Source organism: Myxine glutinosa, chromosome 11 (genome assembly GCF_964187855.1).
Source record: "Myxine glutinosa chromosome 11, kmMyxGlut1.1, whole genome shotgun sequence".
NCBI classification, from domain to species: Eukaryota; Metazoa; Chordata; class Myxini; order Myxiniformes; family Myxinidae; genus Myxine; species Myxine glutinosa.
In genome coordinates this window covers 112,180,455-112,197,378 of record NC_136271.1, presented here as the reverse complement: position 1 = coordinate 112,197,378, position 16,924 = coordinate 112,180,455, and the positions used below count along the sequence as shown (strand labels likewise).

At 44.2% G+C, this 16,924-nt stretch overlaps 1 protein-coding gene across 2 annotated transcripts in view; it reads right to left on the bottom strand.

Moving 5' to 3' along the window:
• LOC137436988 (tyrosine-protein phosphatase non-receptor type 14) overlaps positions 1 to 16,924 on the bottom strand; it is a 114,918-nt gene that overhangs the window by 32,472 nt on the left and 65,522 nt on the right. For both annotated transcript variants that reach the window (XM_078787002.1, XM_068131259.2), the window contains 4 exons: positions 5,045 to 5,133; positions 4,761 to 4,848; positions 4,462 to 4,544; positions 510 to 564 (listed from right to left, as the gene is read on the bottom strand). In XM_078787002.1, the coding sequence (XP_078643128.1) occupies positions 510 to 564; positions 4,462 to 4,544; positions 4,761 to 4,848; positions 5,045 to 5,133 (315 nt within the window). The remainder of the gene's footprint in view (positions 1 to 509; positions 565 to 4,461; positions 4,545 to 4,760; positions 4,849 to 5,044; positions 5,134 to 16,924) is intronic.

Sequence of the window (16,924 nt, the reverse complement as noted above, 5' to 3'; positions counted from 1 at the left end):
TTATGCCGAGATACACCCACACACCACATTAGAAGTTGGTACTTCGCTTATTTTTCAAGATATTCCGCTCACAAGGTTCAGACATACATGGCGGCGGCCATCTTGGATTTTGACGTAGCGACCCAATTTTCAATAGCGTTCTTCCTTATGCCGAGATACACCCACACACCACATTAGAAGTTGGTATTTCGCTTATTTTTCAAGATATTCTGCTCACAAGGTTCAGACATACATGGCGTCAGACATACATGGCGGTGGCCATCTTGGATTTTGACGTGGGTTGCACCCGCACACCAAATTCGAATGCCGTCCTTCGCTTACGCACGCACATACGCACGCACGTACGCACGCACGCCCGCGGACGGACGGACGGACGGACGGACACACGGACGGAGGGGAAAACCATAGTCCCCCTTTCGCTCCGCGGTGCGACGGGGGACAAATATTGATGTTTCGAACATTGCTCCAAATATCCAAATCCAAGTCTACACATGGAGCCACAGCCTTACCGATGCTGCACTGCTCAGGACCATGCTCAATGATGAACCATTATGCTGGCTGGGCCTGCGAGGAACACACCAGTAAAAACAACACGTCATCACGACACACAATGTACTCTCACAATCCGATTTTAAATTGGTGCGTCAGGATGTAAACATCTCCGAGCACCCACAGTAAAGTGTAACGATGAAGGTTGCTCACGCGTCCAGACCAATGAAGCCCTCACAGTAATCGATATTAATTAAATAAACCCACATCGGTTCTTGTAAAGTTTCAATACAAATAAAATAATGAATTTATTATTATTATTATTCAAAGGAATCCTGCATTAGCTCGTCCTCTTGATGACTTGGGATGGATGGAATATTTTTTGAAAGTTTTGTCAAAGAAAAAGATGTGAGCCCATAGTAATGAAGTTGCGTTTTATTGCAAGTTCAATGTTCGAATGTGCTTTTCCACAGTGCAACTTATCATTTAAGCAATGTGTGTTATCACCTCCACCACCAAAGATGGATGGAGGTTATGTCTTCACCCCTGTCTGTCTGCTTGTCTGGTTGTGAACAGGATATCTCAAAAAGTTGTGCATGGATTTGGACGAAATTTGGTGGACAGGTTGGACGTGCCACAAGGAAGAAGCGTTTCAATTTTGGTGAAGATTCGAATCTGGATCTGAATCAGAGAATTTCAAAAAGTGATTTTTCACCATTGAGTGATAGGGCGAAAACTGATATATAGTATGATATCTCCAAAAGTTATGGATGTATTCAGACGAATCCTGGTGGACAGATGGGGTGTGTGACGTGGCCGAATCGATTCGATTTTGGCGAAGATCGGAATCCGGATCCGTACACGAGAATTTTAAAAAAATTTAAATTTATTCTTCACCATTAATTGATGGGACCAAAAACGATAGCATGATGTTCCAAAATGTTGTGGACGGATTATGACAATACTTGGTGGAGGAGTTGGGTAAATGACAAGACCAAGCGGATTATATATTTTGGTTCACGATCCAGATCTGACCCATCAATGGGATACAAAACATAAACTGTTCGGCCTGGCGCAGGTATGCTCTCTACCGAGTGTTGTTCCAATTAACACTGCATTCCATCATCTGTGAATAATGAACAATTTCTCCGTCTTGTTCTTGTTTGTATGCAGCACAAGGCTGCGGGTAGCACCATTGGCTGAGGGTACGGTTGTGTATCTGATGCAATGCTCTCTTCTGAAGGTTAGGAAAGAAATTTTGAATCGGGTCATTTTGCCTCAAGGTTGCCGGCGATAGCTCGCATACTCTTCACAGAGAACACCATGACATCGTTAACATCCACAAGCTAATACCCGCAGGTGGGATACCTAATTTAAGGTCCATCCAAGCGATGGCACACACATTAATTGACCCTGCCTATGACACGCCAGGACGGCAGTTTATAGCTAGGCCGAGATTCAAACCCAGGCTAGACAGCTTAGAGGCGAGTGTGTGTACTTCTAGGGCATACTAGCAGCTCACCTTTTTCAGTGTAACCTCCTGAACAGACAGTGGGATTCCTCCTCCTCCTCCTCCCTTTCCTGCTTCTTCTTCTTCCCACCCTTTGTACCCATTACCTCGATTCATCCTCACACCTCGCTTGCCACCTCTGGTGACTCATGTCATGACCCTCACCCCTCCCCACTCTACCCCTTTCCTCTTTGCCTTCATGCTCTTACTCTATCCATCCTCTCTTAGCTAAAGTCAGCACTGTCATTTGCGATTCCTGGGTACCTGAAATGGTTTATTGTTTTTCTTTGCTCGTATGCAGGTCATTCTCAAGAATTTCTCTCCTCTCGTTGTGGAAGGCTGCTAATATCATCCAAATACACAAGAAGGAAGCCAATACCGACCCTCTGAACCCCAAGAATGATTATCCATCTTACCATAATCTACATTGTCATAAAATCAACCAGAAAGCATCTGAAAATGCAAAGCCTGTCCATCTCAACTGCTTCTTCTTCTTCTTCTTCTTCTATGTGTTAAATATGACGAATACAGCTTAAAAAACACTACTACTAGTACTACTACTACTACTACTACTACTGCTACTACTACTACTACTACTACCACAACTACTACAAGAACAACAACAACAACAACAACAACAAAAATTTCCATTACCATATGAGGAGGTTGGTCACTCTAGCGATGCCAGATATTCTGAAGTGTCTCATGTCTGGTCTCTCTTCTCATGTGCTTTGTTATTTCCAAGCCTTTTGTGGCAACACTTGGTTGTCCAGCAACACACGCGTACTCAACTCCGCTCCTTTACACTATACGGTACTCCACTCTTTTAACCTTCTGTCTCACCTCCATATCCAGTTATGTTCTTCCCTCCATTAATTTAAGATGGAGACCACCACCATCTCATGCTACCCACTCCTACTTGCATCCTGTTCTCTTATTGTCGTCTTTTTCTTTCCTCCACTCCGCCCAACCACATCCGCTTACGGCTTTCCAAACACTTCTACTTTTTTTGTCTGTTTTCCTTCTGACTATTTTGTACCTCCCTGTCTATCTAATGCTTATCTGTCTATCCTTTGGCGACTACTTAAGACTTATTGCTCTTGTAGGGTTTGTTTTTACAATTATCACCCTCAATTTTTAATGGTACCACAGAGTTTCTTGGATCCCTAGAAGTACTAAAACACCATTTACAATTTGTTTCTTCTTCCTGGACTCTCAACACTCCAAATTTCCAAACTGTATCAATTTCCGAGCTGTATCACGGAGCCGGCATGGACTTTCGAAATGAAATTTTGCATTAATAATGGGAATAAAAAGTATGCGAGGTTGACATATTTTTTGACCTTCATCTAATTTAAGGTCATGGCCCAATTTTGTAGACATTTTAACATTTTTCACCACAACTCGACAAAGGTTTGTCTGATCAGACCGAAATTGCCCTTGCTGGATATCCCAGAGCAAGCCACATTTATGCTTAATTTTCATCACACCCATCCGGGTTAACGGTCAAGGTCAAATGGCGGAATGAAAAAAATAATGGATTTTTTGCCATCGCTCAATTTTGCCAATGCGGAATCTCAAAGACCGCTTGTCTTTCCAAGATGTTCTTGCTTCATAATAGTTTACCTACACTGAAGTTGTGCACCTGATATTTGATTAGTGTCCTTGACCTACTCTGTTCGGTTTGTGACCTGGTGGTGTGGTGGATCGTGTGAAACCTGTGGCTGCTGGTGGCATCATTTTCTGGGCGTGTGGCTGCCGCTGATGCAAGGCCTCCCTATTACCAATCATCTCATACTCATTTTGCCGACCTCAGAAGGATGACAGGCTGTCAGCCCACCTGATGTGAATTTAACAGCATGACAGGGGCTCAAACTCAGGACCCTAAGATCTCAAGACCTTAACTATTAAACCAACACCAGGCTTGGATTGTGATCTAAATAACAAAAAACACCTTTTCGATCAGAACTTGAATAATTTTCCTCCGATTTTCATGACGTTAAGTTTTATTTACAGATTGTAGATGTGGACACATTTTCCTTATTTACACTCGATCCATAAATATCGAAGGTCAAGATCATATGGTGGTCCAAAAGAAATATGGCCATCATTGGATCACGTGCCAATGGTAAGTCACATGCGATCGCCAAGGGTATGCCTAACCTGGCAGGGGGCGATCACTTTGTGATCACAGATACCTGGTTTTATTTCATTTGCTATGGGTGCGTTTGATATCCCACAATGCATCATCCATCAGCTCTTCCATGAGATTTGAATCTCGTATAACAAAGATTAACTCCTTGTTTACAGGATAAAATTACTTTATAAAGGATTATTTAGAAAAATTCAGTTCAATTGTGGCAGAAAAAAAACAGTAAAGTCATGTCAGTCATTGACTTCATAATTCAGATGATTATCCCTAGTACACAATACAATCATGATTATAAATAACCCAAACATACGTGGTGAGATTTTCATTCTGTCTATAAAACTTGAGCCGGGTATTGATGAGTCTTGACATATACTTCGCGATGTCGATGTCCTCCTGGTGTAAAACAGGAAGTAATCCAGGTCACTTGTGTTTTTAGAGTTGGCAAAGAAACAAATCAAAAATTATAATTACAACTGTTTAACACACAAAGTGATATTTAGTAAAATCATTATCTAAGGTTTTTTTTTAAAGAGTGGAAACATTCCACATGTGTTTCAGTCAATGGTAGTTGGTATTGGTAGAACATCTAGTCAAAACAAAAGCATGTACCAGCTGAAACTGCAAGCCTTCAGCAAGAGAAGTGAGCTGCAGCAAGAGCAGGGACTTGCTGTGGGACACAAATGATATGCTGTTCCACCTGCAATTCAAAGTGCACGGACATGGACAAAGTGCGTCAGAACAAAGGTTCACACCTGGATACCTCCATGTTTGGCAATTGTCATCGCAACATGAGACAAAAAAGTGACGTGTGTTGTCATCGATGTGTGTGTGCTCTTGTGTCAACAACCGAAAGAGAGGTCAAAATTCAATAAATCCCAGGATTGAGTTCTCACTTGAACATCAGAGGACGTTGGTCAGGTCTCTGCCGCACAAATATTCCAACAAAAGAGGTCCCCAGCAGAATGTTGCTGCCTGTGCCATCCTGTTGAACAAGGAAAGATTATCCCAAGGCTTTGTTTTAATTTGTAATCACTTTTCGTACTGTTTCACCCTGTCAGGATTCTTCCATTATGCATCCTGAGAGTTTGTGATGTTGCTTCTCAATAAGAAAGGTGTCAATAACAGTGATCCAATCACTGTCCCAAAATGTACATAATGTACCGAATAATGGATTGGAACATGCCTCATCAGACTATACAGCCACACAACTTGGTATCACTCAACAAAATGGTGACCTTGATGATATTTCATATCATTCATACAGGATGATTAAGCGTACAATATAGCACCGTTATTATAGGAACACTCGTTAAAATAAATGTCATTATGCTGAATGACACTTTTGCTTAGGGCTGGCAGGATAGCCTGGGTTTGCATCCTGATCCAGCCTGTCATCCTGGTGTTTCACAGGCATGGCGAGGCATCAATGTGTTCCTCAGACGGATGTTAAACCGGGTGTCCCATCTTCAGGTAGTAGCTAGTGGACATTAAAGATCCCATGGTGTCCTTCGCAAAGAGTAGGCGAGCTATCGTCGGCACCCTGGCCAAATTGCAAACGCCTGCAGACTCAGTTGAGTATCCTGTGTCAAAGTGTCGACTCCTCCACAATTGTAACCCCAGCCAAAGAAACCACTTCAGTAGAACCGATGCTCTGTATATACAGTCACGTGAAAAAGTAAGTACACCCCGTGTAAAGTTTTGACTTTATCAACATATTTCAACATACAGCTATTTGATCTTCATTTCAACAATATTGATAGATAAAGGTGATATAATATAACAAATATCTTGAAACATTTACATTTTGTAGTCCATTGTATAATTCAAATAAACATAAATGAAAATTTCGCATGTGGAAAATTAAGTACACCCTTGGCTCTAATAGGTGGTATTGCCCCCTTTGGCAGAAACAACCTCAAGTAGGCGTTTCTTATAACTGTCTACCAGTCTCTGACATCGACTGGGAGAAATTTTTGCCCACTCCTCCATGCAGAATTCTTTCAGCTGTGCGATGTTTGAGGGGTTTCTTGCATGCACAGCTCGTTTCAAATCCCCCCACAACATCTCGATGGGATTTAGATCCGCGCTTTGATTTGGCCATTCCAGAACCCTCCATTTCTTTCTTTTCAGCCATTCCTTGGTGGATTTACTGGTATGTTTAGGGTCATTGTCATGTTGCAAGGTCCACCTTCGGTTGAGCTTCAACTCTCCGACAGATGGCCTGACATTATCCTCAAGCACCCTCTGGTACAATGAAGAATTCATAGTGGATTCTATGATAGTGAGCTGCCCAGGCCCTGATGCAGCAAAGCTGCCCCAAACCATAATATTTCCACCTCCATGCTTTACAGTTGGTATCAGGCTCTTGTGGTCAAATGCTATCTTTGGTTTTCGCCAAACATGTCTTCTGGTACTGTGGCCAAATAGCTCTACGTTTGACTCATCTGTCCAGAGCACATTGTTCCAGAAGTGCTGGTCTTTGCCAAGGTGTTCATTGGCAAACTTTAGTCTTGCCCTGATGTTCTTTCTGGACAGCAAAGGTTTCCGCCTGGCACACCTCCCATGTAGATCAAATTTGTGCAGCCTCTTTCTAATGGTAGACTCGTGCACTTTGACATCAACAGTGGCAAGAGCTACCTGTAGGTCCCGTGATGACATTCTGGGGTTCTTCGAGACTTCTTTCAGCATCTTGTGGTTTGTTCTCAGGCTGAACTTGCTGGGGCGGCCTGGCCTGAACAAGTTAGCAGTTGTTTGGAATCTTCTCCACTTGTACATGATCTTCCGGACAGTCGAATGATTGATTTCAAATTGTTTGGAGATCTTTTTAAACCCCTTCCCAGACTCGTAGGCATCTATAACCTTCTTTCTGAAGGCCTCAGAGAGCTCTTTTGATCTAGGCATGGTGACGCCACACACTTCAACAACAAAGAGCAAACCAAACTAAATGTCTGAGGTTTAAATAAGACAGGTTGCTCAAAGATCCTCTCTAACGATGTTCTAATCATTTGCACCTGAGCTGGTGCACCTGATTCTAATTTTAGGTATTTGAAGTAGTGATAAATGTAGGGGTGTACTTACTTTTTCCACACGCGAAATTTGCATTTATGTTTATTTAAATTATACAACGGACTACAAAATGTAAATGTTTCATGATATTTGTTATATTATATCACCTTTATCTTTCAATATTGTTGAAATGAAGATCAAATAGCTGTATGTTGAAATATATTGAAAAAGTCAAAACTTTGCATGGGGTGTACTTACTTTTTCACGTGACTGTAGAGCTAGTTTTTTGGTGGGTAATATCGTTTTAGCAAATTACTTAATTCAATGAAAGAACGAAACAAATGTAGAATTTTTATATTTCCAATTTTATATATTTTTTCTCCCACCCTTCCCCCTCTAGTGGTTGTCACATTACCACAACCTGAACTCTCGGGAGCGCTTTTTAAATTCACACAAAAGTTTGCTGGAGATGTGCCACAGCAAGTTCAAACTAGATATCTGCAATCACAAAGCAACGCTGAGCGTAAGCCTTCCCCCACCCTTGGCCATCGCCCGCAACTTACCCTTGGCCCATGATTCAATGAAGGCCATTTTTCTGGCCCACCATATGACCTTAACCTTCAACATTTAGGGATAGAGTGCAAATATCTTGAGAACATGCTTTGAAAACATTGGTTGGGAAGCGCATTTTGAATGATAGAGAAAATAATGACGAGGCCACCAATAAAATCAAGGGATATGTGAATTTTGGTTTAGACCTTCGTATCCGGGTAAGGACTATGCAATTATATCCCAAAAACAAATCCTGGCTTTCAAAGGACTTAATGGGGATACTTTTTGAAAGGAAACATGCTTTTTAAAAGAAGAAGCAAAATAAACTTAAAACGCTGCAATTGTTTATCAGTCAAAAACGCCAAGGAAAACGACAAAGAAAGAATGGAAAACTGCTTCAGGACAAACAACCCACGAGAAGCCTGGCAGGGACCGTGAAACATCACAGGTTTCTCGAAAAAGAAAAAAACACGACTCGTTCCTTGATTTAAGATACCCAATGTTGAAAGCAACCAGCGAGGGTAAAGAAAATATTTTATTCAAGCATCGCCAAGAAAGATGTACTGCATTTGGAACCAAGACGTAGACTAGAAGAAGATCCAAACCTACAAATCAATTTCCATAACACCTGCGTCTAAAAATGCACCTCATCTTCACATATCGAATGATATGTGCAACACATGGGGTCAGAGATATCCCCAGCTAAGTCACCACCATGAAGAAAGGTAAGGCCTGAACATCCTTTATTTGACTTTCGGAAACATTGTCTCATATGTGGACAGGTTTGTATTTGAAAGGATCCAAAACATCCAGACTGTTGGAGGAAGATTCTCAGTTGCCAGACTATCGCTCGGAGAAACACTCTCCTCAAGGCATGCGCCGAAAGGAGGGATTATGTAGCGAAGCAAGTGCGATTAAGGATTCAGGGGACAATCACTGATTTGCATGCATCCGATGCTCAATATCATTACAATAAATTGCCACATAACATTCATTGGACAATGTAATATTGCGGCTGCTTCTTGTGCATCTCTGGACAGAGAGCCCGACCCAGCAGACCGTGCGTTTGAACATGTTGTTGGTACAATGGAAGATGATCCCTACCCGAGTATGGAACTCAGTGGAAATTCATGGGTTGTACTGCGAAACAATAGTAAATTGAAATGAAAGGGCTCATCTGCTTCGAGACGTAGAAGAATGCTTTGGGGACAGTCACATGCATGTTGAAGGGTGTGTAAGTATCCTTCGCTTTTGAAACCACAAGCTTGAAGTATTGAAACTGGTGGAGGCAAATGATAACGCTGACCACATTATTGAATTTACCAAGAAAATCTCACCTGAGGTGAAGGAAAAATCCCTCCCAGAGAGTGAAATGCTACGACCTGGCTGATTTACAAGAGAAAGGGCAACAGACGATTGTAGTAAAACGTTACAAGGCCTTATTTCGAGTTCGGTGTTGAAAGGATCTGTCACTACATAATCCCTCTGTTTGACTCAGTCAATCCAAACCCTCGGGATGAAGTCAGACACCTCTTGGTTTAGCTGTGAAATTTCACTATCAAATTGGTTCAAGAGAGGTAATTGATTTGCTTCATGCCAGTGGATAAATTACCAGCTACGATGAATTTCTGCGATTCAGAAAACCGGCTGCCAAGACGACAGGACAAAGTAATTTCATGTCCAGAGGTCTATCTGGTGATGGTGGTCTCACCAGTGCATGGCTTGATAATTTTGACTTAAAGGTCTTCACTCCAAAAAGTGGTGAAGAGAACGCACTCCATGGCAATATCATTCAACCAATATACCGAAGGTAAATGCTGCAGTACCTTTTTATCTAACTCATGTCTACATAGCAATATTAATCCTGTGAAATAAATATTTCACCAAATGGTTTTACATCTGTTCTAAATATACAGTGCCTTATATACAGTACAAGTATTGGAACAGTGAAGTCAAATTTGTTGTTATTGCTATGTACTGTACTCAAGAAATTTGCATTTGATATCCAAAGACAAATGATGAAATTGCGAAAGATGATGGGAATAGAGCCTGTGATTGATGCTGTGAAGAGGAACAGGTTGAGATGGTTTGGTCATGTGTTGAGGAAGGATGAAAGTGACTGGTTGAGAAGAGCGATGGAAATGAATGTAGAAGGAAGTAGAGGACGGGGAAGACCGAGAAAGACTTGGCTAAAGATGGTGGAAGAAGAAATGCGGGCAAGGGGATTAACAAGGAGAGATGCAGAAAATAGGGCAAAATGGAGAAGATTGTCATGGGGACCGCAAGGCTAACCCCCGCTCTAGCAGGGAAAATGGCCTTAAAATGCATGTTGTGTGTTGTTGTTGTATCCAAAGATGAATATGAGGCAAGAATACAGAATGGTAGCTTTTATTTCTTGGTATTTCTATGTATATATGTTTTACCATTGTGGAACAATAACACTTAGATGTTCAGTCCCACATTTTAGGTAAACATATATATTGGAACAAATGACTGACAGGTGTTTGTTGTTACATTGGTCCCAAAATGCAAGCTGTGAATGTCTCGTGTTAGTTTTAGCTCTTGCTTTTGCCTTAGGAGTCTGCCTTGGGAGTCGGTAGCCATAAACGATTATGAAGATCAGAGAATTGTCTCGAAAAGAAAAGCGAGCAATTTGGAAGCTGAAAGAACAGAATAATTCAATTGGATCCAGAGCACAAAAACTGGGCAGAGCAAATACAACTAGAACGCCACTCAGTAGAGCACATACTCCCACCATGGGTCAAGTTGGAATAGTACGATTTCACAAAAGTTTGAGGGAGTAGTTCAGTGACAACACAAGACAACACAACACAAGACAGACACTGCACAGATATATATTTAGAATATATAGAAGATAATGTTAAAAAAAAAACAAGGCAATTTCACTTACATTTTCGGATTCAGCGTTCAATTCTATATAAGTGAGTGTATTTTGAGGCATGTGTGACTTCAAATAAAATTGTAGGCCAGGAAAAACGCGCGTTTCATTCCTTAGGGATACAACATGTAAAACTGGCCCAAACGTCAAAACAAAACTCGCTCATTTTAAGTCGTACAAGCTAATGCGACCACTCATTCTTCTGGGAAGAATCCCGTGCATATGCTGATCACACTTATAACTCACCTAAGTCTTTATAAGTTCATCAAATACTGACACCGCGATTGACATTCGCTGAGGTAAATGTTGATATCTCTTCTGAGGTAAAAAAACAAAAAACAAACCAAAAAAAAAACAGTTTTAAAGCATTGTACGTATCAAACGATACATTTTATGAAACGGGGAAACCGAATACACCCTTTGGTGGTTTTAAAATGACAGAATATGTCTTTATTAGAAAAAAAAAAGAAGAACCTTGAAGACGACGCTGCTAACAAAATACACTGCTCTAACGCATAACCACGAGTTTAAACTACATTTACAACAAATATGAAAACTATTTTCATATCACAATGTTAAATATAGAATATATAGAAGATAATGTAAAAAAAAAATGAGCCCTATCTTCCAATGGTAAACAATCCTTCAAAAAATTCCTGGATCGGGAATAATATCCTGAGCTTCACCAAAAACTAATCAATTCTTCCTTATCCCAAGGGCAATCATCCCACCAACTTTCATCCAAATCCGTTCAGAACCTTTCCAGATATCTTATTCACAAACACACGAACACATACACACACACACGGACACGATCGAATGCATTACTCCCTTGCGGGAGTAACAATTTGGAATATCTTGAAAAAGAAAGAAACCACGAGTGTACTTAGCAATAGACAACGGCCAGGTCTGCCAAGGAAAACAACTGCAGTTGATGACAGAAAAATCATAAGAGCTGTGAAGACAAACCATCAAAACAACTGTCAGTGACATTACCAACAACCTCCAGTGTGCAAGGGTGAAAGTATCACAATCTACCGTTCACAGAAGACTTCGGCAGCAGAATTACAAAGGCCACACTTCAAGATGCAAACCTCTCATATCAGCACGAAAATAGAAAGGCCAGATTATAATTTGCTAAGAAGTACAGAGGTGTGACAGTGAGATCTGGAACAAAGTTTTATGGACAAATGAGACCAAGAAAAACCTTTACCAAAGCGCTGGAAAGGGGAAAGTGTGGAGAAAGGAAGGAACTGCATGTAATGCAAAGCATACTACCTCATACTGCATGTAAAGCATGGTGAAGATAGTGTCATGGCTTGGGCTTACATGGCTGCCTCTAGAACTGGCTCACTCGCCTTTATTAATGAGTTAACTAATGACAGCAGCAGAATAAATTCGGAAGTGTACAGAAACATTTTGTCTGGCTCTGTACAAGAAAATGCCTCCAAACTCATTGGGCAGCATTCCACCGAGCAGCAAGACAATGATCCAAAACACACTGCCAAAGCAACCAAGGACTTCATCAGCGGGAAAAAAACATGGAAGGTTTTAGACTGGCCGAGTCAATCTCCTGATATAAATCGAATGGAGCATTAATTTCACTTGATGAAGATGAGACTAAAGTGAGAAACCCCCAAAACAAACAACAACTGAAAATGGCTGCAGCAAAGGTTGGCAGAGCATCTCAAAGGAAGATACCGAGAGATTGATGATGTTGATGGGTCACAGGTATGATGAAGTTATTGCATGCAAGGGATATGGAACCAAATACTAACTATGATATTGCTTTAATTTACTTTAAGTTAATCTGTTCCAATACTTATGCTCACCTAAAATAGGGAGACTGAACATAAAAAGTGTTAATATTCTACAATGGTGAAACATATTGTTACAGACACGACTTTGATGTTAAGGTGGGCCGAGCGGAATGGCCGTCGTGTCCGCACAAATTACCCGATTGTACCCGAACGTTGACGAAGCCGCGCCACGCTGGCTCAATAAGGAAAAAGAAGACACCCGGCTGGGTTATAATGACAGACACCAATGTTTCGATTCTCAATTATATTCGTACGGAAAAGGTTAGATTACAGGGGCTAGAGGTATATCACAGGAAGACGGGCACTTAGACACACTCTTATATTAACCCCGGACAGACGACAGGTAAACGGGACAACGGCTGACTCACACGGGGTTTGATGGCTAGGAAAGGCAGATAGCGATGGCTCAAGGTGCACTCTTGGCTCAAAGCAGGGTACAGTCCGGTCCAAAGATGCGGGGAGGTCACCGCGCTCGGAGGGGACGTTCTTTCTCAGGCGGGTCTTTCTCTCTCAGCGATCGCAGGCAACGTTCTTTCTCAGGCGGGGCGCATCTCACTCAGCGCTCGCAGGTCCTTCTTTCTCTTCAGCTGGGGGCGCATCTTACGTCACATCCGGCGCGGGGCCGCGTATATCCGGCGGGGAGTGACACGCCCTCGGCTCGCTAGCGCCGCCCCAGATGGAATCGGTCCGCCCTTCTGATTGGGTGCGGGGGGTTACCAGGCTCCGCCCTTGAGGAGGAGCTGACAGCCAGCCCCTCCGTGGTAACCCCGTGGAGCGCGTGGTCAATGGCGCTAATCGAGCCGGTGTGAGGACGCATCCTCCCCCGCGCCGCCGCCATCTCCTCTGTTGTGGTTGTAATTGTTGGGGAAGAAGATGGAAGGAGGTATGGGAAAGGTCCTAAACTCACTACTGATGCCATATAATCACATTCTGGTGCAACGAAGAGTCAGAATTAATGGAAACGAGTCCTTAACTGACATAGATTAAGAATAACTAGCAAGATGTCCGAAAGTTGTCTACGTGTGGTGCGGTGGACCTGGGCACGACATTTAATGGGGGAATAAGGGGAAGGTCGGCTCTACTGAGTGTTATTTACATGCAATGGGACTAGGGAATGGGGGATTGGGGAAAGTTGGGGAGTATTGGAGAAATAGGGGAATATTTACAAGCGGATATGGAGGCCAAATTCCATATTCGCAACATTGCACCCTTCTCTACCCTCGGGGCGTCCCGACCCGATAAATTTTTACCTACTTTAGTGTGGCACGCAATGTAGTTCCCTCTACTATTAACTCTACCCTGAGTGCGACAGTTTTACAGATATTCACAAATGAGTAAATATGTCCCCCTGCGACGTTGCACCCTTCTCCTCACAGAAACACACCCACAGGATAACCGAATCCGGAAAGAATTCGCAAACTAAACATACAGCCGGTAGGGAGCATTATTTACACGACTACGCTGCTATTTACACTACGATCCAGGACCTGTTTTTGGAGGAACACATGCAGATGTTATGCATAGAGAGAGCGCGCTTGCCAGCATCGATACACCAACCCACGAGTGCTCTGTGGCCGACGGCCTTTAATAACGTGCAGAGCACCCTTCCCGAGCATCAAAAGCACCACCCCACCACCAATCGGTGCAGTCACCATTGTTCATTGGAATAAAAATAAATTCGACAACCCCTAACCCTGCAGGTGTCTCTTGCTCTTCTTGTGGTGCACTTGGTGTTAACTAAAAGTGGTTCACCTGTATGGCATAGGTGCCACGTTGACCCATAGGTCCATCCCCGGGTGGCGCTTGGCCGCAAACGAACTGCGGTCCATTGTGGGTGGCCACAAACATTGCGGTCCATATGGTGTATCGATCCCGGCAGCAAACAGCGAAAGTGCAGGCCCACAACTGCGCAGCCAGCACCTCTCTCTCCTCTCTCTCTACCCCAAAGCCAGATCCTCGGAGGTGGGAGACAAAAGAAGCAGACAAGTGAGTAAGGTGGTAAGGGCGCAAAAGTGCACGCAATGTAAGGTGATGCACACTGGGGGCACATGGGAACCAGGTGAGACAGGTACGTTCCTATCGTACGCCCCCCCCCCCCCCACCAGGTAACCTACATGGCCCCTCCCTTACCCCTTACTGTATCCACAAAACACAACACTACCCATAAACATCTACTTTACAAATCAACAAACATCCCTACTGTCTTCCCCGTTCCTCCCATAAACCAAATTCGTCTTCTCTCCCTCCTAACCAATCAAATTTGCCATTTTCAACTCTCATCAAAATTTGCCATCTCCAACTGCACATCAAAATTTGCCATTACCAATTCATCATCAGTCCCTCCTAGGGAGGGAGAGATGGAATCACCCCAATGTCTCATCCACGTCGTGATGCGTCTCACAAATCCACACAGCAATCTCATTTCCTGCAACAAACAAAGAAAACACAGGTGTGGAGTCATCATCATCACCACAGGTAAGTGGCTGCGTATGGTGCGACAGGTTCATCAATCCTAACTATTTCCTAAATGACTTTACAACTTTACACTACCCGGGGTCTTTCTCCGGCCAAACCATTGGCCCTCTTACACTATTGGTTCTAAAAACCAATTCCCATTGGCCAGACTGTGGTGCTTTTCAATTTGGGGTCTCACTCCCCCGATTCATCTCCCGGTGCCCTCGCACAATTTCTGGGCTGCGGCGTGTACCTCTCCCAGTGGGTCTACCCACCTGCACACCTCCACCACTGCAGTTGCCTCCGAGCTTACCTGCTCCTTGCCCTAACCTAACTACTTGGGGAAGGCCCTCTGGCACTCTCCCCACTCGGTGCCCTCTCTGGCACTGGGCTACCCGGGGCCGTCCTCCGGATCCTCGGGCCCCATCCACAACTCTACCGGCTCCCAGAGCCCACCTGCGGCCTCACCTGGCCGACATCCTCACAGTGGTGGAGTGCCCAACCAACTACACGCACTAACAGGCTACACGCCCAGCCATTTCCACAACACTAATGCACCCATTCACAACACCATTCTGCAACCGCACCACAAGTGCCAATATCCAACCACAATTTACCTGTACCCTCTACCTAACACTTACACTACCCGCCCCGGGTACTCGTGAAAGGGGGTCCACTCTTCCCCCATCCACACCTTCGCACCATGCACACCACTCCGTACCACTTACTCCAACTCTCTCCACACACCTGTACTTGCACACCTGTGCTCTCACACCTGGTGCCACCTGCACCCTTCTCTCCCCAAGCGCATTCGCGCTGATCCACAACACTCACTACTCATACACTGCTCCACACACCTGTCCAGTTGCACACCTGTGCAATCACACCTGTTCAATTCTCACACACACAGCATCATCTCAGCTAACTACTCCCTTCTGAAACTTGCGCTTCCTAGTCGTCCCTTTAAACTATTGCGCTCCCTCGTCATTATCATCCACACTAATCTACCTGCGTCCCTACTACAGGTATCAGTCACTAACTAAACTTAACGTTACCTAATGTCAATCTCTTCTAGATCCCTACAATATAACCTAACCCACCCGGGCTAGTTTTCACTGCCATACACCCCATAAACTATAGCGCATTTGCCCCCACCTGTGAGGGATGGTGGATTTGCCATCCCACCACATCGGGGGTCTCTCACTACCAATTTTGCACATCAAATTTCAACAAATTAAAAATTTGCCAATCACTGCCCATCATCTGCCAATCACTACTGCCAATCCTTTGCCAATCATCAAATTTTGTTTTTTTTCCTAATTTTGGGTCCAAAACACTAACCTCATCACCCAGTCTACTCACTACTGCCTCTCGGTGCGCCAATTCCTGTCCAAAGCCCGGCTTCGTAAAGCCAAGCAATGGATGCTGGTTGTTTTGTGCCAGCGGCTGGATGCGTCCGGCACTCGGTGCAGGGAAGGAGGTTTACCCGGGCCGAGATCCCACGCACCATCTCGGCACGGAGCCATCCCATGGCTCGATCTCGGCCTGCCGGAATGCCTCACCAAAAAGTGGTCGCCATGACGACCCTTCCTATCCTGCCGCCCGCTCCGCCTGGTGGAGCACGGACGCGGCCGTTCAAAGCGAGGCCCAGCACGCACCGAGGGCCCGATTCGGCTATAAGTCGTTCTAAACTCTACCCCGTCTAACGTCGATGCTTCACCTGCATGCTTACACCCCGCAGCCCGTTCCTTGCTCACACACCCAGCCGTGCCCATGCTCCTCGTACCTTTCCTTACACACCCAGGTACACCCATTCCACTCACAGCCTTGGTCACACACCTGACCACCGAACACTTTGGCACACATTCGTTGCTCGCACACCTCACCAATACACCGCTTCGCGCCCCCGCCGCGGTCACCTCCTCTGTGACAATCACAGGTGTGCCCTCATTCGCACACCCAATCACGTGCCTCACCACCAACTCCAGCGTGCATTCCCACTCACGCTCTACCATTCCAGGTGTGCATCCTTCCATCCCAGG